This window comes from Cebus imitator, unplaced genomic scaffold (assembly GCF_001604975.1).
Source record: "Cebus imitator isolate Cc_AM_T3 unplaced genomic scaffold, Cebus_imitator-1.0 Scaffold12, whole genome shotgun sequence".
Taxonomy (NCBI): Eukaryota; Metazoa; Chordata; class Mammalia; order Primates; family Cebidae; genus Cebus; species Cebus imitator.
The window spans coordinates 354690-376914 of NW_016107327.1; the positions used below are offsets into that span (position 1 = coordinate 354690).

At 40.3% G+C, this 22225-nt stretch overlaps 1 protein-coding gene across 1 annotated transcript in view; it reads right to left on the bottom strand.

Moving 5' to 3' along the window:
- Positions 1 to 11759: 11759 nt before the first annotated feature.
- DSG2 (desmoglein 2) overlaps positions 11760 to 22225 on the bottom strand; it is a 48705-nt gene continuing 38239 nt past the window's right edge. The window contains exons 12-15 of the mRNA XM_017497990.2: positions 21407 to 21634; positions 19099 to 19220; positions 17563 to 17895; positions 11760 to 14720 (exon numbers count right to left, since the gene is read on the bottom strand). Of these exons, the coding sequence (XP_017353479.1) occupies positions 13707 to 14720; positions 17563 to 17895; positions 19099 to 19220; positions 21407 to 21634 (1697 nt within the window). The 3' untranslated portion in view covers positions 11760 to 13706. The remainder of the gene's footprint in view (positions 14721 to 17562; positions 17896 to 19098; positions 19221 to 21406; positions 21635 to 22225) is intronic.

The window sequence follows — 22225 nt, forward strand, 5'->3', positions numbered from 1 at the left end:
GTGGTGTGATCTCAGTTCACTGCAACCTCTGCCTCTCAGATTCAAACAATTCTCCTGCCTCAGCCACCCCAGTAGCTGGGATTACAGGCATCCACCACTACACCCAGATAACTTTTGTATTTTTAGCAGAGATGGGGTTTCACCGTGTTGGCTAGGCTGGTCTTGAACTCCTGACCTCAGGTGATCCTCCCACTTCAGCCTCTCAAAGTGCTGGGATTATGGTGTGAACCACTGCACTCAACCCAAAGAGCTGACTTTGACGCTCAACCCACAGAGCTGACTTTGAATGAACTCTACCAATAACCTGCTGTTTACAATTTTTGTATGACAAACAACATGGTAACAAACATCCTTAAACATATATCTTTTCATAATTGTAAGATGATCTCCTGAGGTAAAATCCTAGAAGCTGGGCTGAAGAATTTGGTTCTCTTTCTGTGGATCAGGTCATTAGATGATCAGAGGATACATCTGGTAGCAGATGTTCTTCATCCCTAGTTAACAGAGCTATATCAGGAGTAAGGGGAAAGGAACATGAAGAGTTTGTTTTCCTCTGTCTTCCTTTTACTTCCTTTATAGTTTGTCTTTGTTTACCCTATTTCTTTTTCTAACCCTCTGGTTTTTACTTATGGCCAAATATTACTGGAGTGTGTATGAGAGTAGAGAGAGACACAGATGGGGCAGGTGCAGGGAGCATAAATATTGAGTGAATATTCCTTTTAATCATTATCTATTTTTGTTTCATTCCAGATTCTCAATGTGGATCAGTTAGGTAGATTTTTCTAACTTTTAGGACTACAAATCCTTAACAAATTTCTCTAATTTTTAAGACTATAATCTTAAAACTAACAACAATGTGGATTTTTCTACGCTTCCTTAGAGTGCTCTAGATTATGTGGGAATTTTATTTGTCCTTGTTTGCAAGAAAAACTCCTGGATAACAGAGCTCATTCCTTAGAACAGCACGAATTTCTGCATAACCAGCCATTTAGCTGCTCTTAAAGAAATCTGAAGAATGCTTTGCTTGCGTGTCTTTTTCCTTCTGTGTCCACTTTTAACTAAATGTCTCTGCCCAGTGTCTTCATTTCTAATTCTCAAAGAAGGGAGTTAACTGGGCTGATTATTCATCATCATCCCATTGTGGGTAGATCTTTGAACAGTCTGTCTCTTGGGTTTCTAGACAACCTGTAGATGTCTACTTTTAGGCTCAGTGCCTCTCTCTCATCCAGTCAGCTGCTGGTTGAGCATGTGGTTGGATGTGTATCATATGGAATGGAAAGATCCTCTGATGCTCTAGAATTCCGAGTGAGGTGAAGACCATTCAGTGGACCTTGGGTGCTCTTACTCAGAGATTTCTTTTAAATTGGCAAGCTAGTCCCGGTGCAATGCCTCACGCCTGTAATCCCAGCACTTTGGGAGGCCAAGGTGGGAGGATCACTGGAGCCCAGGAGTTCGAGACCAGATTTGGCAACAGCAAATCCCCATATTTACAAAAAGTAAAAAAAAAAAAAAAAATTAGCAGGATGTGCTGATGTGTGCCTGTGGTCCCAGCTACTAGGGAGGTGGAGGCAGGAGGATCACTTGGGTCTGGGAGATTGAGGCTGCAGTGAACTATGATTGTGCCACTGCCCTCCAGCCTGGGCAACAGAGTGAGATCTTGTCTCAAGGAAATAAATAAATAAATTGGCAAACTAGGAGAGAAACAGCATGACAAGTATAGCCTGGCATTTTGTTAAAAAAAAAAAGCTTATATAAAATGTCTACACATACATTTACCCTATGAGCCAGCAATTTCGGTATTTGCCCCAGAGAAATGAAAACATATGGCCACCAAGACTTGAACACGAATGTTCATAGTAGCTTCATTTTTGATAACACAAAACTGGAGACAGCCTGGATGTCCACCAAAATGAGAATAGAAAAGCAACTTTGGCATAATCATACAAAAGAATGCTACTGCATTCTATTGCAAAATAATTTATTTTCTACAAAAAGAAATGTATTACTGGTATATACAACCTAGATGAATCTCAAAAAATTATGCTGAGTGACAGAAGTCTATTCTAGAGTACACACTATGTGACTCCATTTATATAAAGTTCTAGGAGATGCAAAACTAAAAAAAAATTTAAATAAAAAGTCTTTGCCTCTAGGGGATAGAGATGAGGGCTAAGCAGGAAGAGGCATTGGCATTTTCTGGGGTCATGGTCATTTTCACATCTTGGAAGGGGTTTGGGTTACACGGGTGTATGCATTCTCCAAAACTTAGTAAATGTACACTTAAAATTGGTGCGTTTCAGGCTATATAATTTTGCCTCAGAAGAAAAAATGTAAATAAATCTTGAGCTCTAGTTAATGATATATATACATATATATGTATATGTATATGTATATGTATATGTATATATATATATATACACTGATGCGTTCAGTATACTGATGTATACTTATGGCTATAATTTAATTTGAAATTCACCAAGAGAAATAAGATGGATTGATGAATGGACAGAGACATGGATAGATATATAATAAACCGAGAATAGTAAAATGTTAATGGTGAAATCTTGGTGATGGAAATCCAAGTATACACTGAAAATTCTTTCAGTTTGCTATGTGTGTGAAAAGTTTCCCAATAGAATGTTGGGGAAAATGTCTACTGATGTATGGTATGCTATTCAATTAACAACAAATAGTCATGTGCCTGTCGTATAGAAAGCATTATGATATGTACCAAAGATACAAGAATGCAGAAAGAAAGCTTTTGGCTCAGAGGTTTCACAGTTTCATAAAGGAGACCAAAGTACCAAATTGTGAGGGAAACAAACATGTCAACAATTTTCTGGAATAGCCTAATTTCAAGTACTTTGCTTTTATTTATTTTATATTTAAAAGAAATGCATTTTATTATTGTTTAAGTTTCTGTTTTTGTTTTTGTATATTTCAGGGGTACAAGTGCAGGATTTTTAAATTTTAATTTTTTTAAAACAGAGTCTCCTATCATCCAGGCTGGAGTACAGTGGCACAGTCATGGCTCACAGCAGCCTTGAAATTCCTGGGATCTAGTGATCTTCCTTCCCACGTCACCCTCCCAAGTAGCTGGGAACACACGTGTACACCACCATAGCCAGCTAATTTCTAATTTTTTTTTTTTTTTTTTAAAGACGAGGTCTCCCTATGTTGCTCAGGCTGGCCTAGAACTCCTGGGCTCAAGCAATCATCCTGCCTTGGCCTTCCAAAGTGCTGGGATTACAGGCATGAACCACCAAGCCTGGCCACGGATTTTTTACACGTGTAGATTGCATAGCGGTTACATCTAGGCTTTTTAGTGCGCCCATCACCGGAATAGTAAACATTGTACCCAGTAGGAAATTTTCAATCCTTACTTTCTCCTACCTTCCCACCTTTTGGGGTCCCCGGTGTCTATTATTCCACTCTATGCCCAAGTGTACCCACTGTTTAGCTTCCACTTATAAGTGAGAACATACTGTATTCGACTTTCTGTTTTTGAGTTATTTCACGTAGGTTAATGGCCTCCGGATCCATCCATGTGGCTGCAGAAGACGTGATTTCATTCTTTTTTATGGCTGAATAGTATCCCATGGTATATATGGACCACATTTTTTAAATCCAATCCTCTGCTGATGGACACTTAGGTTGATTCTATATTCACATACTTTACTTTTAAACGTAAGAAATTCCTTAAGTAAATTACTCCATATTATTTTGATTGACTATTTTTGAAAGAGTTTTTATGTCAACAAACTCACAAGTTATAAAAAAACCTTTCATCAAATGCTGTCTTCTAATTTTGTTTAGGGAAATATTTTCATCATAACCATATCTTGCTTGTCTGTTGCTCCTGTGACCTATTGACATAATATTTAAAATTTACTTTATAGCAAGGAAAAGGGCACTAAAAATGCATGGAAAAGTCAATGAAAGAAGAAAAAAAGGGTAATATTTAAGGTTCACATTGGTTGGAGTTATCTTCAACTTCTCTCCACCCTCTTCCTACAGAATCTCCTCCTTCCAACTGAGGATTCTTTCTAAAATCTGGTTACAAAGTGTCCTGCTCATGATTGTCTGTGACTCTCTACTGCGTAAAGAGTCTGGTCTCACAGCCTTAGCTGCTGTTCCAAGTCCTTCACGGGGTGGCCTGTACCTGCCTCTTCACCCACACCTGCTGCTGCACTTACTGCCCCTAATCCCTTACCCCTAGCCACCCTCACCTGTGTGAGGTGAGCTTTGGATCTAGGTCTTCCCTTTGCTTGTTTACTTGCTCTGGATTAGTTCGTTTTTGCATTACTATAAAGAAATACCTGAGGCTGGTAATTTATAAAGAAAAGAGGTTTAATTGGCTCATGGTTCTGCAGGTGAACCAGAGGTGTGGTGCTGGCATCTGCTTCTGGTGAGGGTGTCTGGAAGCTTCCAATTGTTGGCAGAAGGTGAAGGAGGAGCCAGTGTATCACAGGATGAGAGCAGGATCAAGAAAGAGGGGAGAGAGGTGCTACACTCTTTTAAACAACCAGATCTCGCGTGAACTGCCTGAGCGAGAACTGACTCATCACCAGGGGGATGGCACAAATCCATTCATGAGGGATCCATTCCCATCAGCCAATACCTCCCACTAAGCTCCACATCCATCACTGGAGGTCACATTTCAACTGAGATTTAGAGGGGACCCATATCCAAACTATATCAACTTCCAATTTTCATCAAAAGCCCACCTCTCTAACAAGAGCTCCTAGACATTCCCTTTCCCCTTAAACTTGGAGGAATTGGGAATGACAAAGAAATTAATCAAAAGAAGAATTAATCTCTCCAGTCAGCCTTGGCATTTTCTATCTTTGATTTTTTTTTTTTTCAGAGTGTCTTGGTCTTCAGAATAAGCTATTTGTAACTACTTCCTCCACTATATTGTGAGCCTCTGGAGGGCAAGGGCTGGGTCTTACACATCTTTGAACAATTTTAAAGCTGCTAAACAAGGCTCTGCACATAGTGAGAATTCAACATAGGCTTAGTTGAATCTAATTTTTTCAGAAAAAGTCAACATCTATTCTTAAGATAGCCTACACCAGGCTGAGTGTATTTTCTGTAAATCCATTGGCCAGCGTCATTTCCTCCAAAGTGCAGCATTCTTGATAGAACCAGAGGCTCATATCTGACCTTCAGAAAGACATTTTGTATTTCACCATCAAAGAGTGGTACAGGTTTTATTAGACTTCTGTAATCCAGGCCTCGTTTCTCAGGCAGCTCTGAAGGATATCACACTTTATCTAAGAGGGTCACAGTTAGTGAAGGGAGGTATTGGCCTTTGCAAGTTTGCCTTGCTGACGAACTTACGAAATTGCTTAATTTTTTTTTCCTTCTGGCTTTGATAGATTGACTTTGCCTCTTTTACTGCATGCATAGTGCCATCTTGTGGCCACGAAGCATATAACACCCATAGTTATGCCACAGCGCTTCTGCGGTTCCATTTGATTTCTGTAGTCCAGAGGATCTCCAAATGTAGAAACTTGGGGATTATTACTAGGTGAGCGCACACGGAATTTACTGCTAAGCCAACTCAACCTGGTTCCATCTAGGTAGGGTATATCTAGAAGCATTTAAGATGCTTGTATTTTGTGTGTTTTCCAACTTCTTTCATTGAAGTACCCCAACCCAGTGTTTTTCTTTGAAAAAGAACCCATGTAAACTAGAGAAATAATAGATGGGGTCCTTGGAGAGGCTGAGAACGACAAACTCAAGATTACTTTAGAAAGGTACAACTCAAGAGGGGTTTGCAAAACCAAAATTCCCGCTAGAAGAAGGTGAAAGCAGTTGATGAAGGGCAGGGGAACATCTAGGGTACGTCTTAAGTTATAGCCTCGGGTAAAAAGAAAAAAGAATAAAACAAATTTTTAACACAGTGAGTAAAATCTACAACAATCCAAGTAGCCAGAATATACGAACTGAAAGAGATTTTGAACCATCGCAAATGGATCATTTCCTGCACTAAAACCTCTGTAGTTTTCCTCAGAATCCCTCAAGCCCACTGAGAATCCATTGATTCAGACTTAACAATGACAACTCACTTGGGCTTGGGATGCAGCAGATTAAATACTGCCCGTTAAATGAATCATGCACAGGTTTAGAAAACCAGTCTGAAAATTTTGTTTGGATTTTTGCAATTGTCCTGCCTGAAGGTACCAAAAACCCTTCTTCTCTGAGGCAGGTAAATTCCTCCCACCTCGGTTCCCCATTCTTCCTATGACTGGCCATCTATTCATTCAATCACCAACTATTTCTTTTATTGATTGATACTGGAGTAAGTATGAGATGACAAACATCAAAAAGGCACATTCCTGCCTTCAATGATCTCAATAGCTACTGACAGTATGAACTATGGGGGATGCAAATGAATTCCGCAACCGTCTTAGGACGCTAATTTCAGAGATCCGATCTATAGGAACAACGGGAATGCAAATGGTCAGTACCTGGTGCTACCTGACTTTTAGCAACAAAGAAGTGGGCCAAAGTGTAGCCTGATTAATGCTTAATTACAAATATATTTCTGTCCAGAACTCGGCATGCAATCCTTGTCAACCCTTGGGGATAGTTTCAAGGAGAGAGAGCGGGTCTGGGAACTCAGAGACGGAGCTGCTCTATCAGAGGGATGCATGGCAGAGGGAGGCAGGGGAAGAGATGCCCGGACTTCATTTTTCTCTTTCTCACCAATCTCTAGCCAAGGTCATCACTGGCCAAGCCCATTTAGAAGCCAGAGGCAGCAAGCAGTGCCCGTTGAAACATCCGCAAAAGGTAAGCTCCTGGGTCTCAGAGCAGGGTAAAGAAGGGCAGAGAGTGAGTATGAAGAGGCAAATGGAAAATATCTGGCCCAGGGCACATCTGGATTTTTAGCAGAGACACACGTTCCTCATCACATTTTTTCAATCTGGATGGGTGTGTTTTTGTAATCTGTGGAGCAATGTGAGTCCATTCCCATCCAAGGAGGGACTTGATGCTGTATGTTTTATATCATGTCAATAATGCATTATAGCAAGTGGGGCGGGGGTATGATGGAAGGTGTGGGGGACAGAGACAATGCTGATAGCTTCTTGATTAGCAGGTGGGTAGAAAGAAAGTCGGAGACTGAATGGCGTAGCCAGATCCATCAAGTGAAAGCTCAAGGTTCATGTATATCATTTGTGAAGTAGTAGAACATTTGAAGGTTGACTGTGATAAATTAAAGATGCATGTCGTAATTTCCAGAACCATTGTAATCACCCAATGGGGTCTTCCTGCCACTGCACAGACAAAGTCAATTTACTGAGACCATGACATTACAATAAAGAAAGAGTTTAATTGGCATGGACCAGCCATACCACATGGGAGATTGTTATCAAATCAATATCCCTGAACATTTGGAGGCTAGAGTTTTTCAAGGATAGTTGGGAATGGGTGCTGCTGATTGGTTGGAGACACGATCATAGGGGTGTGGAAAATGGTCCTAGTGCACCAAGTCTGCTACAGGATTGGGGCCACAAGAGCAGTTGGGCCAAGAGTCATGGGTATCCAGTCATCAAAAATGCAAAAGCCTGAAAGGACATGTCAAAAGTCCAATCTTATGTTTTATAATAATAATGTTATCTGCTGGAGTAATTGGGGAAGTTGCCAATCTTGTGACTTTTGGAATAATGGATGGGAATTGTTTATACCTACACCTTAGCAGACTACAAACCCCTTTCATCCTCCTAACCTGGTGGCCTTTCATTAGGTTTATAAGGTGATTTAGTTTTAGGGAAAGGCTCTTATCATCTAAACTATAACCTAATTTTCTCCCAGAGTTAGCTTAGCCCAAGCCCAGGAATGACCAGAGGCAGTTTGGAGGTTAAAGGCAAGATAGGGGTTGGTTAGATCAGATCTCTTTCATTCTTGTAATTTTCTCGTTATCATTTTCACAAAGCTGGTTTCACTCTAAAGTCCCCCCTAAATCTTTACACAATGATAGAAATGTTCTAGATTTGTGCTATCCAGTTGGTAGCTGCTTGCCACATAGAGCATAGCCCTAGAGTGTAAGGACAAATCTAAACGGGAAAAAATTCAATTTTCCCTGGTGTAAAAATAGAAAAACTTTCCCTCCCTGTCTCTCATCTCTTTTCTTAGAGCATTTAGTTTAAAAAACTTGTGGTTGCTAATTATTTCTCTTTCTCCTTTGCCAGCTTCATAAGGAGGGATGTCTTTCTGAAGGACCTGGGGCTGTCTCTTTGAAATGTTGACATCAAAGAAGCTAGCACCCCTATCTTCCCATCTCCATGGGTGCTGGCTCCAAATCCTAACTAGCTACCTGTCAGAGTGCTCTAAGAAGTTTTATTATTTCTTTGAATAAAGGCAATTAGCAAACACAATAGCCACCTCAATTACCAGGTGAATTTAAGACGAGCTATGTATGACAAACGGTGCTGTCAAATCCTCTCACTTGAGGACAAGCTATAGTTTATCTTGTGAACAGGTATGTTCTAAATGGCTATATAAAAAGCAAGAACTTTTAGTCTTTGCAATCTCTTTAGGAGCTACCTATGATGTGCCTCGCCTTCCAGGTTTAATGCTTATTCAATAATAAAACTACTTTCTTTCTCTTTTACTTTGTGGATAGGTTTCTTAGGTTGACAGGAAATCTTGTTATATTTCCTCAACAAGAGCAACCAATTAAAAAGTAAACACAAGGTGGTGTAGGGGAAAGGTCAGTAGAGGTGCTACAGTGGAATCCTAAAACATGCGGTACACAAAAGAAGTCAGGAAACAACAGTGGAGAAAAACAAAAAACCAACGAAAACCCGGATGGACAAGGAGAAAACAAATACCAAGATGGAAGCTTAAACTTATCCATATAAATAATTGCTGCAAAACCTTCCATTAAAAGTCAGATATGTCAAAATGGGAAAAGGCAAGACCTACTTGTATATTGTTTACAAAATGTACTATAAAGGCACAGACAGGTGGCAAGCCAAAGGATCAAAAAGATATACCACAGAAGCACTAACCATAAGAAGGCTGGATTAATGCTAGGTAAAGTGGATTTCAGGACAAAGAATTTATTAAAAGAAAAACTTCAGACAAATTAAATTTTACAAAGTTGGCTGGGTGTGGTGGCTCATACCTGTAATTCCAGGAATTTGGGAGGCTGAGGCAGGTGGATCACTTGAGGCCAGGAGTTTGAGACCAGCCTGGGCAACATGAGGAAACCTTATCTCTACTAAAAAAAAAAATAATACAAAAATTAGCCTGGTGTGGTGGCGTGTGCCTGTAATCCCAGCTACTCGGGAGGCTGGGGCAGGAGAATCACTTGAGCCCGGGAGGCAGAGGTTGCAGTGAGCCAAGATCCCACCACTGCACTCCAGCCTGGGTGACAGAGTGAGACTCTATCTTCAAAATAAAAATAAATAAATAGGTAAATAAACAAATATATTTTACAAACTTTAATTGAGCAAAAAACAATTCACAGATTGGGCAGCCCCTAAACCAGAGTAGATGCAGAACCACGCTGGCGCTGCTGCGTGTCCACAGAGGATTTATGGATGGAGAAAGGAAGTGAGGTACAGAAATAGCGGGACTGGTTACAGCTCAGGTTTTGCCTTATTTGAATGCAATGTGAACAGTTGGCCGCCTGTGAGTGGTTGAAGTATTGTGGCTGTGATTGCCTGAGACAAGAGTAGTTTAATATGTTTACACATCTAGTTAGGTTTACAGTTCACTAAGTATGGAGAAACCTTCAGGTCAAACTTAAAATTCGTAAGGGGGGCTGGGTGTGGTGCCACGTGCCTGTAATTCCAGTGCTTTGGGAGGCTGAGGTGGACGATTACCTGAGGTAGGGAGTTCGAGACCAGTTTGGCCAACATAGAGAAACCCCCATCCCGACTAAAAATACAAAATTAGCCAGGCATAGCGGCACATGTCTGTAATCCCAGCTACTCGGGAGGCTGAGGCAGTTTACTCGCTTGAACCCAGGAGGCAAAGGTTGTGGCGAGCTGAGATTGCACCATTGCACTCCAGCCTGGGCAACAAGAGCAAAATTCCGTCTCAAAAAAAAAAAAAAGAATGTAAGCAGGCAGCTTTAGGCTATAAGTAATTAGCAGTTGTAAAGAGATGAAGAGGCATTTCATAATGATAAAAATATCAGTTCTTCAGGAACACAGTAATCTTAAATGTGTTTGTACCTAATAACACAGGCAAAAAGTTTCAAAACACAGGAAGCAAAAACAGAAAAAATTAAAGGGGGAAATAGACAAAGCCACACTTGGGAGACTTCAACACTGTTCTCTTAGCCATTAATAGAAAAAGTAGACAAAGTAATTGGGAACGATATAGAAGATTAAAATGAAACATATAATGAAACTAAGAAATTTTTGTCCGTTAAGAAAGTCAGATTTAATGATCTGAAATGTCTCATTTTTAGGTGATGCTTGGTTAGCAACGTACTATTGTAGACTTTTTGATGTGGTGGTGTTTGGAATATGGTCTGTAGAGATCAGCCAGCATCAGCTGATTGGAGCGGGAACTGAAGTCACAGGAATAAAACAGTCTGCATGCTTTAGGACGTCCTGATGCACCAGTGTTGTGAAATCTTCATTCATGAGACATTCCAGTTTACCAGCAGTGTAGACTAGAATATGCTACACCTCCCAAAATATTTTTTTAGTATAAGGATTATTTTGAGAAACAACAGATGAAGGAAAAGCTCTGAAGACAGAAGGTAAGTTTATTGTTTGTTAAGGAATTTACATTTATAAAGGAAATGTCCATTTATAAGGTTGTCTCCCTCTGTACCAGACACAGGGATGATGATAAATGACAAGGACATTGACTTAAATCTGTATAACAAATCTTACCCAAGCTTACCAGACTTTTCCTGGTCACCTTCCATTCGTTTCCACTGCCCAAAAGCCCCCAATCCCTTTTCCTTTGTTTTAGACCAAGTTGGTATATTGCTAAATTAAACTAAATTTTGGCTTGAGGCTGCCTCCATACCTCGAGTCCCCACATGACAAACTGCAACCTAGCCTGGTACATAAATGAACTGACAGCCTAACTTAGGAGTGTACTTTTGTAACACATAGCTGAGTGTCAATCAGTCACAGCAACTGAGTTCAGCCAGTCACTGGCTGCCAACTGATCAGCCCACCTCCGAATAAGGCAAAGGCTCAGCTGTAACCAATCAAGCGGCTTCCCGACCTCACTTCCATTTTCTGTCTATAAATACTGCCTGCCCACCTTGCAGAACGGAGTTCTCTGAACGTTTCTACTTCCAGGGCAGCCCAATTTTGTGAATCATTCTTTGCCTAATTAAGCTGTTAGATTTAATTTGTTTAAAGCTCTTCTTTTAACATTTTACACCCAAGTTCTAACCACCCCTTTAAGCTACTCATCCCAGTTACTCCAAAGCATGCATGAGACACATGTTAATAGACTAATGTCTGTTTTTCTCTTATTAATCTGTTTGTTACAGAGCCCCGGCCGGGGACTAGAAGAAAAAGATTTTTTTTCTTCTCTGACAGCAGCAACTCTGATCTTTTCCCTTATAAACTATGACAAGCAATTAAGCCTCTCAAACATTGGTAGATTGATTCCCTTTGGGTTAGATACACTAGCCTCCGGCCAAACCCAACAGATTTCTCCAGTGTTACTCTGGGCAGAATGCAATCTTTAATTCCTTAGGAACAAGGTTGCCAGAGTTGGCAAACGAAAATGCCAAGTACCCAGATAAATTTGAATTTTAGATAGTTGATAACTTTTTTTATTTCAAGCAGATATAATTAAATACCAAAGTCCAAGAAATACCTGCCTTTAGGGCACTCTCCCTAACAACTGAGCTTTATTCCTTGTAAAATATAATAGAGAAATAAAAACACATAGGGAAAGGGTCACTCTAAAGGTAGTTTTTTTATTTAAATATTTTATGACACACATACACATATAATCTCTCCCCAAAAAACAAATGTAAAACTAATACAAATCACTTTTTCAGGAACAAAGAAAATCATTTAGAAAACGTGATTATGCTACAAAGGGCAGGTTAGGTTTCTGAGGCTGTTCAAGGAGGAAGCTTAAGACCAACTTTTGTTTGTTTTGAGTCTGTGGGTGATATTTACATTTTCACATACTAGTGATATTCCTGTTGCATATCTGGCAAAATCAAACTGTTAGTAAGTCTACAATAATACTAATAAAAGAAACAACAATTACTAGAAAGAGAGTAAACAATTCTAGATCATGGAAGCGTAACTTCCATTTAAGCTATAGACGTAGATCTCTAAAAATATGTGCCCTGATCTATGCACAGTTAGTGGGAGCACACTGTATAAATACTTTGCATAACACCATTCAACAATTTTTTTAAAGTCTGCAAAATTTTAAAGTCACTTCCCTAGCAAAATATCTTCAGTCCAGAAATTAGTCTTTGAAAATTATGAAAATTATTGCGTTGCGGGAAATATTTATATAAATTATTACGGATAATGCACATATATATTGAAATATTATTATTTCTAGGAGCAATAATCACCTATTTAGGAGCGAGGCAGCCCACATAATTTGTAAAAAAATTAACTTGTAGAAAAGAAAGGCAAGGATGTTGTGCAAAATCAAGTCAATTATCTGAGGTTTTTATAATATAATATTGAGTACTTACGTACTAAGTCACACCCGGCCAGTCAACAACTGAGAGATCAAAATAAAATCATAATTTCAAAGACAGAATTACAGAAATATAGGACCTTTTGAGATTTTTGGCAATTGTAAACAAAAAAGAATGGTTTGTACAATTCAGTGTAATTCTACAGTTATTTGGCACCCATGTTAGGCACTGAGGATACACAGCAGTGAATGGTTCCTACCACAACTAGAAAACATGGCTGGTTAATGCAGCTGCACTAAATTGCAGCTGTTTAGAAGATAATCTATCCTGAGGTTGTTTTTTAAATGTATACGATTACTATAAAAAGTAAAATTATTTTATATTTAAAAATTTTGCTTTGGATTATTCAACTGAATTTGGAGTATTCAACATTTTCATGGCAGTTGAGACAAGAGGTATAATGCTATTTTTAAGACTATACAGTATGTATGTGCACACACACACACAGAGTCATGTACACAGAAACATAACAATGTGTATTCTTATCATCAGTGTTCTAAAATTTAATGAATCACACACAGATGAAAAGGGTTCAAGTCTTAAGGAAAACCAAAACTGGTGCCCAGACTGTGCATATATCTTTGGATCAATGAGGTGTTGAAAATCTGCTACATGCAATAAAGTACAGAATACGGAACATCAATGTTAAATGTTAATATGGTAGGCAAAGAGACCCAATCAGTTTCCTGGGTTGCTTTACTGGACGGAGGATGAACTGTACACTCTGTTAATTTGGTAAGTTCTCAGAAGCCAGATTGACTGTATCTTGCTTTGTCAGGATTCCCTGCATAGCTCACTAAAGGCACCTAAGAAGCAGCATCATCTCTATGTCCTCAGTAAATCATGGAGCATTTCTAAAATACACTCCTGGAAGCAGAGGCAGTGTGGTCTTTTGTATCTCAGCGACTAAGAAAAATCTAAGGCTCAATGTGTATGTGTATCTGTGTCTGTAAGCTCATGAAAAATCAGGTATACTGGAAACATGAAATTAGTCACTGCTAATTAAACTCTGGGTCAGTTTGCGGCTGACTGCTGTTTAGGAGTAAGAATGCTGTACAGTGCTATGTTTGGTGACTCTGGTGGAAGATGTGGTTATGGTAGAATTAGAGTGACCAGATTCCTTTAAACCAAAATCTGGCAGGGGGCCAGGGACTCCAGCTCCAGACACCATGGTGTTCCTAACCCTCATAGAGTTTTCAGTGGGAATCAGATAACTGGATTGCAGAGTGGAAGCAGGTGCTAGAACTCTTTCTGTCACTGTCACATTCTGTCCCACTGCTAAATTAGGCATGGCCAGAGTCGGCTGCACACCTGAGCTGGGGGCAAGGAAGCTCTCTCTTTCCCTCACCATGACATAATGTGCATCTTGCAGATGCTGGGTGCCTTCCAGAGGATTCAATCCACCCCCATGAGGCTGTATTACTCTTTCAGTAACCACAACTGTACCTTCATTAGCATAAGGCTGATCTACCAAAGTAGAAGCTGGAGCATATACCCTCTCTGTCACAATAAGGCTCTGTGGCTGTCTAGGACCCAGGTTCACAGTGCTTGGTGGCATAGTGGAACCTGTGGCATAGGAAGCTTCTGTTGCCATCATATTACCAGAAGCCACTGGGTCAGGAAGAGGTGTAGCTACCTTTTGAGCCTGCCTAGAAGACACGGATCTTTCAGTGACTATTCCCTGAGTTACTTTCTCTGCATTTGTTTCTTGCAAAGATTTTGGAACCGGGAAGCTACTGCCAGAGGAGGTATTCTCTGAATTAACCATAGTTTGCTCATAGAGTGAACGTGAAGCTGTGTTCATACCTGCTTCTGTGGCAGGTTTTTGCCTCTGCTCAATTTCCATATCTATTTTTTGACCCAGGCAAACTTCAGCTAGCGTCTTGAATTTAAGTCCCAAGTCATCTAAGAAGTGGTCATCTAGCTCTCCTTCAATAAAACTGCAACAGCCAATAGAAGCATTCAGAGATTCAGTTTCTTCCTGAGAATAAACCAGAAGGCAATCTTTGGCTATGTGATTTTCATCTTCCTCAGTGTAAGAGGCCGCTTTCTAAAATGAAAACAAAATGAAACAAACACAAAACAAATATTAGCAATACAAATTCATTTAAAAACAAGACGATATTCCTGTTGAAAAGGCACTAATGTGAAGTGGATTACAAAGATCTATCAGGGAAACACAAATTGAGAGAGATCCTGTGACACAACTAGCCTGTATTCTTAAAAAATATTAATATCAGGGAAAAAACAGAAAGGCAGAGAGGACTGTTTCAGTTTAAAGAAGACTAAAGTGTCAGGACAACTTAATGGAATGCAAGACTCTGAAAAAACAAAATTGCTATAAAAGTGTGATAGTTGGCTACACTGAAATGTGGACTGTGTCAATGGTAAAGTTCTACATTTGTTAACTGTACTACAGTGATGTAAGAGAATGAGTGTGAATGTGTGTCAGTGAGACAGAGAGAGAATGGAAAAGCAAATAGCAAATGTGGCAAAATGTTAATAATTGGGTTCAGAATTTCTACCATTCTTGCAAATTTTCTAATAACTTTGAAATTACTTCTAAATCAAAAGTTAGTACATACATACATAACCAAAAATGACTGGAGCAGGATTCGAGTGGAGAGGGAAAACCTATCAAAATAAAACAAATAGGACGCTAGAATTGAGCTTAGCAGTGAGACAGGAAAGGCCAAGATGTGGTTTTCCTTGACACCAACCACATCCCCATTAAGCTATACTTGGAGGTGGGTGAAGGATGGTATGAAAGAAGGGAGGGTGGAAAGGAGCAGAAAGTGGGAAAGCACACTAATAATTTGCAAATTTAGAAGACAGGGGACAGAAGCAACTTGCTTTCCTCAGTGGAAGCCCCTCCCCTTACTACTCTCTAGGGCCCTTCAGATGCTGTATATTCCAACTCTGCCCATTCTCATGGGAGCACAAGGCCTTGTTCTCAAGAAAACCACCCAGTCCTGCTTTTTTTTTAAATTATTCTGACTATGTCTGTAGGATCTGTAGTAATGTTTTTTATTTCATTTCTGATATCCATAGTTTGTGTTTATTCTTTTAATATCCTAGTCTGGTAAAAGGTTTATCAATTTTATTGACCTTTTTAAATAATCGCTTTGTGGTTTCAATGTTTTTTTTTTTTTTCTTCTATTACTTTTTGCTAAGTATTTCATTGATTTCTGCTCTAAAATTCATTATTACCTTATTTCTGCTTGTTTTGAGTTTAATTTGCTCTTCCAACTTTTGAGGGTAGAAGCTTAGGTCACTGATATGAGACCCATCTTCTAATATAACCATTTTTGCTACAATTTCCCTTTAAGCACCACTTCAGTAGTGCCCCACAAATTTTCATAAAGTGTAATTTAATTTGCAGTCATGTGTATTTATAAATATTTGAGTATATTTTATATATTACTTTGTTACTGATCTCTGGTTTTATTTTATTTTTGTCATCGAAGTACATTGTATAACTGCAATTCTTTAAAGTTATTTACAATTATTTTATGTTCTAGAATATAGTCTGTATCAAAAAGCATGTGTATTCTGCTTCTGTTGCATAGAGTGTTCTGTCAATGTCAACGAGATCCATTTGGTTGATAATACTAAGTTTTCTATATGCTTACTGATTCTGTCTACTTGTTCTTTCATTTACTAATAGAACATGTTGAACTCTCTAACTATAATTATGAATTTGTCTGCTTCTCTATCAGTTCTGTTTTTGCTTTAAGTTTTAATAATTTATTATTAGGTTCTGATATATTTAGGAGTTTCGGACCTCCTGATGAATTGGCCCATTTTTCATTATGAACTATCCCTCATTATTCCTGGTAATAATCCTTGTTCTGAAGTATAGTTATCTCAATGTTATTATTATTATTATTTTTAGACAGAGTTTCTGTTGCCTAGGCTGGAGTGCAGTGGTATGATCACAGCTCACAGCATCCTTGGCTTCCCAGGCTCAAGTGATCCTCCTGCCTCAGCCTCCTGAGTAGCTGTGACTATAGGTGTGTGCCAGGATGCCCGGCTAATTTTTTGTGTTTTTGGAGAGTGAGGGTTTCACCATATTACCCAAACTGGGCTTGAACTTCTGGGCTCAAGTGATCAGCCTGCCTTGGCCTCCCGTGGTGCTGGAATCATAGGCATGAGCCACTGTGCCTGACCTCTACATCATATTTTTATTTTCAGTCCTGCTTCTAATTCCTAATTCTAGCATGAGCTTCCTTACTGCATCTAATCATCTTCCTGCAACTTTTCTCATCATTTTTTGGTAGACTCTCAGAATAGCAAAGCCAAGTACTCTCATGCAGAAGGTAAAATTTAAATGGACTTAATAGATTGTATTTTTTGGGTTATATATTCTCTGTCTCTCCTGCAGGACTCATCCCTACCAAGTCTGCTACTTCAGGGATAGAACTTTCTGACCCACTGGCATCTGTCTTGGTCATGTAACTTGTTTTGGTCAATGAAATGTGAGTGTATAAAGCTGGAGGCTTTAAGAGCCATTGCCTGGTTCTGCCTTGCTCTTTTCTCTGGGCCACAAGGACGGCAGCTTCCCAGGTCTGATCTGCTCTCTCAGAGCATCTTGGAATGAAGACATCATGAAGCAGAGCAGAGCTGAGCTGACTGGCAAAAACACAACTGTAAGTGAGAAACATGCCTATGTGAGAACTAAGATTGTGGGCTCACTTGTTACTGCAGCATAACTTAGCTAACACCAACTGATTTAGTGGGCCCCATTTCTCTTTCCTTATTGCCTATAAGAATTCCCTGGAGAAAGAAAAAAACCCCAAAGTCTCATTTGGATCCAAGGCAATGATTACCCTAATAATATTGCATTCACATATAAATGTCCCCCCACCCCAATACATAAAACCAATCCTTACATCAGTGAAATAATTTCTTAAGAATTCTTCATTCAGTGCAACAGCAGCTGTCTGAGCTCCAGCCACGTCTCTGGAAGCCCCTGTGGCTCTTGTGTTCTTCATGGTTTCCTTGCTTATGATAGCCCCTGTGGTCCCTGTAGCCTGGGTAGCTCTAACAGAAAGCAGGCTTCTGTGTTCTTCCCACCTTCCATCCAGCTCAGACATCTCACGCTGCTCTTTGGCAAAGGAACCAGAGCTACTTTCTTTCACGGCAGCTTCCTTGGCCATACCTCCTACTCCATTTCTTCCTGCTAGACCGTCCCTTTGATCCACCGGCAGAAATGATGGCACCACCTGTGAGAGGAAACACAGCTGAGAACTGAGTCAGGAAGATGGAGGGGGACTCCTTCATCCTTGGTAGAAGGATCTGAGCCAAGTAGGCATAGGAAGATATAAGCTATTTCCACAGAGGCCAATTAGAAAAAACCTTTTGGGTTGAATAACTTATATAAGTCTTATGAAGATTTTCTTTCTTCTTGTTTTATAGCTGGATATAACCCAAAGAGGAAACAAGGCCCAAACAGTCACATAGAGTCTCAGCTCCTTTACTCTATGTGCACCAATGGCATTCCAACCTTCCTCTGCAGTTTGATACCTTCTTCTATAGTTATAGAATTTTTAATTTTGTTTTTAACTGGATCCATGGCCACACAAAATAAAGAGTATTTCCAAGCCTCTGATACCACTAGGTATAGCCACCTGACTAAGCTGTGGTCAATGTGAATTAAGCAGAAATGTACGCGAGTTCTGGGAAGTGTGCTTAAAGAGCATTCTTCACTTTTCTCCCATTTGCTGGTTAGAATGTGGGGACGGCAGCTACGTAGCTAGCACTGACACATGAGGACAGTGTGGGAATGGAACTCAACCATGGAGGAAAAACAAGGAAGAGGGGGCCAGGGACCACACTGCGGAGGAATCATCAATATGTTGACTTTGGACTGCCCATTTTACATTTAAGCCACTATTATTCTGAGTTCTCTGCCACTTGATGCTAAATTCTATCCTATTAGAAATGATGCTCATAACAGATGGTGATGAGCGGTACAGGGTGAAGATGCAACAGACAAAGGGATATGGCTATGAAGTCATTAGGAAAGTGGGCTTTGCAACATTTTACAACTGTCATGGGGGTTGTGGGTTACCTCTGCAAACCCTGTGCATTGAGGGGAATGGAAATGAAGCAGTTCCTGGTTGTGAAAACTGCCCATTTAATGCTGGGACAAAAGACTTAGATCCCTACACACACTTGCTCTTCCTGAACCTTGCTCTACATTCTCTACAGCATGGGAAGTGTCACAACAGAGTAAAACCATCTCAATTCTGCCCCAGCAACAAACACAAAATATGCTTTCATTTGAACCCTTTGCTTAACAAAGGCATGTGAGTGAAATCCATAGTGATCACTTTACTCACTCTACCAAAAATGTAAGAAACACTTCCCTAGCGCCTTTAAAACCCAAAAAGAAGACCAGTCATATTGACATCTGATCCACTGACCTTGTCTTCAGGTGGCGCTCCTTCATTATTCCAAGGATGCAGCATCTCTATGGTGCCAGGTATGGGGGTAAAGCCTTTGGCACCCTTTCCGCAATGGCACATCAGCAGTAAAAGTGGTACCACTGTACAGACACAAAATGGAACACAGATAAGGTTAATCCTGACAATTTCTAAATCAGAATTTGCATGCCCTTCCTGGAGTTGTCTTCACTTATCTGCAGCCCTATTTTTCTTTTGTTAACCCTGATCCAACCGTACCAAGCTGTTTGGGGTGAGTTACTCCAAAGCTCGAAGGCAGAATGAGGGAGTCGTACAGATTCTAGGCCTTGTTCATCAAAAAGAGGCTGTCTGTGGATGCTGAGTGGAACACCAAGACTATGTCAGATGGAATCCAAATCATCCAAACCAGCTTAAAGATTAAATTTTTTAAAACCATGGTCCAATTAAAAAAAAAAATCACTGTCCCCAAAATATATGTGCTAATAATAATAGTGATTAGAAATAATAAAGTGAAATGTGTAACAATTTCAGAGCTCTCTCCTTAGATTTTATTTCACCCCTAGGAGAAAGCAAAGACCAAGGTTGACCCCTTGATCAATGCAGCAAAGAATTAAACACATCTGCACGCCCATCTGCCACTCCAGCTTGGCAGCTTCCAATGATGAACTGACTAGTGCCTAGATTTCGTTTTTATGTAAAACAGTCAACAGCACATCAACTATAGCTACTATGACTAAGAAGAAGATTGAAATCAGCCAGTGGCAATTCAACAATTTTAACAAACATTCAGCAAGTGTCCATTATGTGCCAAGTACATTAGGCTCCAGGGAATCTGAGATGAGAAAGCAGTGCAAGGAATCCATGAGCAAAAGATACAGTCCCTGCTTCAGTACCTACCTACACACTTGGTAAGCTGAGACAAGTCATTTACCATTATGTATCTGTATATGTATCTGTAACATGGAGATAATTGCATAAAAGTACATGGCAAACTGTTGAGTGCTGTGCATTCAACTGAACATCTACCAATGGCTCTAACACAGCAGTCCCCAGCCATTTTCGCACCAGGGACTGGTTTCATGAAAGACAGCTTTTCCACAGGGAGGTTGGGGGTATGGTGGGGTGGTTTTGGGATGATTCAAGTGCATTACATTTATTGTACACTTTATTTCTATTATTATTACATTGTAATATATAATGAAATAATTATACAAATCATCATAATGTAGAATTGGTGGGAGCCCTGACCTTATTTTCCTGCAACTAGATGGTCCCATCTCCGGGTAATGGGAGACAGTGACAGAATCAGGCATTAGATTCTCATAAGGAGCATGCAACCTAGATCCCTTGCATGTGTAGTTCCCAGTAGAGTTTGGGCTCCTGTAAGAATTGAATGCCACCACTGATCTGACAGGGAGCAGAGCTCAAGTGGTAACACAAGCAATGGGGAGCAGCTGTAAATACAGATGAAGCTTCACTCACTCATCCACCGCTCACCTCCTGCTGTGTGTCCTGGTTCCTAACAGGACATGATCTGGTGTTGGTCTGTGGCCTGGGGGTTGGGGACTCCTTGTCTAACAGGCCCTTCCTCTGTCACTGCACCAGCGTCAGCTGCCTTGGAGGTGGCCCTCTGCCCATGCTCAGTGGTCAGGTAGAGTGGTATTTCATATGACCCCAGGATGCAGTCCCTTGTCCTTTTATAAAAGGAAACCTGAGGTCTTTGGAGGTTGGGTAGGGCAAGCAGGACTGGCTGAGAACATCTTGGGGTCAGGAATCACAGGATGTGCTCAGAGGGTCTGCCTACTTTTGGTGCTGGTGAAGAAACAAGCCAAGTGGGGGATTTCAGGGAGGTGGAGCTCTGAAATACAAAGCAGGATCGACTGGAATAAGCTGGGTTTGCAAAAAACCTTGTATCCATAACTCCAAGTCATGCAACAAATCTTTTCTAATGCTTACTATATGCAAGGCTGTGTTCCAGGCACTGGGAATACAGCAGTGAAGAGAACAGACAGCATGCTGCCCTCACAGAGCTCACTGAAATGGGAATAACTGCGAAGTTTATGCCAAAAAGTAGTTCCTAAGTTACTGAAATCAGAAAATGATATACATTTATAAAACAAAATTCTGAAGAGTCCTATATTATGCTTTGGTGATCTGTCAATCATAAGTTGTTTCCCTGTTCACCCTCAAAGCATTCTAGTGTGGTTGAAGAATAACTGTGAAGAAATCAATGACTACCATAGTAACACATCTCTAGTAGTGCACTCAAATTCCTAAAAGCACTACAGAGTGGCTTGTAAAGACTTACACAGCAGAAGCAGAAAGGCCAAAATCATGAGCGCAATTGCTGCAGGTCCCAGGCCCACATAGGAGTCACGGTGCGCTCCCACACAGCCACTGCCATGCAGACACTCACAAACCGTGAGTGTAAGGATCTGCTTTTCAGGGCAACTGAAACCCTGATTGTCTGAAATCAGGAACTGAATTTCACTTCTCCCAAGCTTTTTCTCGCTTTGCTGCAGCAGCACACTGGTACCTACAAGGTTGGGAGGCAGAAGGAAATAAAAAGGAATGATTACCAAGGATGAGACAACATTAAATTCCAGAAATGTTCCGTCATTGCTGATTATATTTAGCTCCAATCAGATACTTTCCTCTTCCTTCACTTCTCATTGAAGTGTGCTCCTTAAAATTTGTCCATAGGCCCTGAACATGCAGTTTAAATAGCAAAGGGTCAGACTTGGATGCCTTACTTTCATCATGATTAATTGTAACCAATGTATGTAGGTCTAGGAGATGCTAGGAACTGTTCTATATACTGGGAATACAGTGACAAACAAGTGGTGAGTTAAATAACATTTCTACTCAATGACCTTTATTTTACCATTTCTTTTTTGTTTGTTGGTTGGTTTTAGACAAAGTTTCGCTCTCGTTGCCCAGGCTGGAGTGCAATGGCGTGATCTCGGCTCACCGCAAACTCCGCTTCCCAGGTTCAAGTGATTCTCCTGCCTCAGCCTCCCGAGTAGCTGGGATTACAGGCATGTGCCATCACACTGGGCTAATTTTTGTATTTTTAGTAGAGATGGGGTGTCTCCATATTGGTCAGGCTGCTCTCGAACTCCTGACC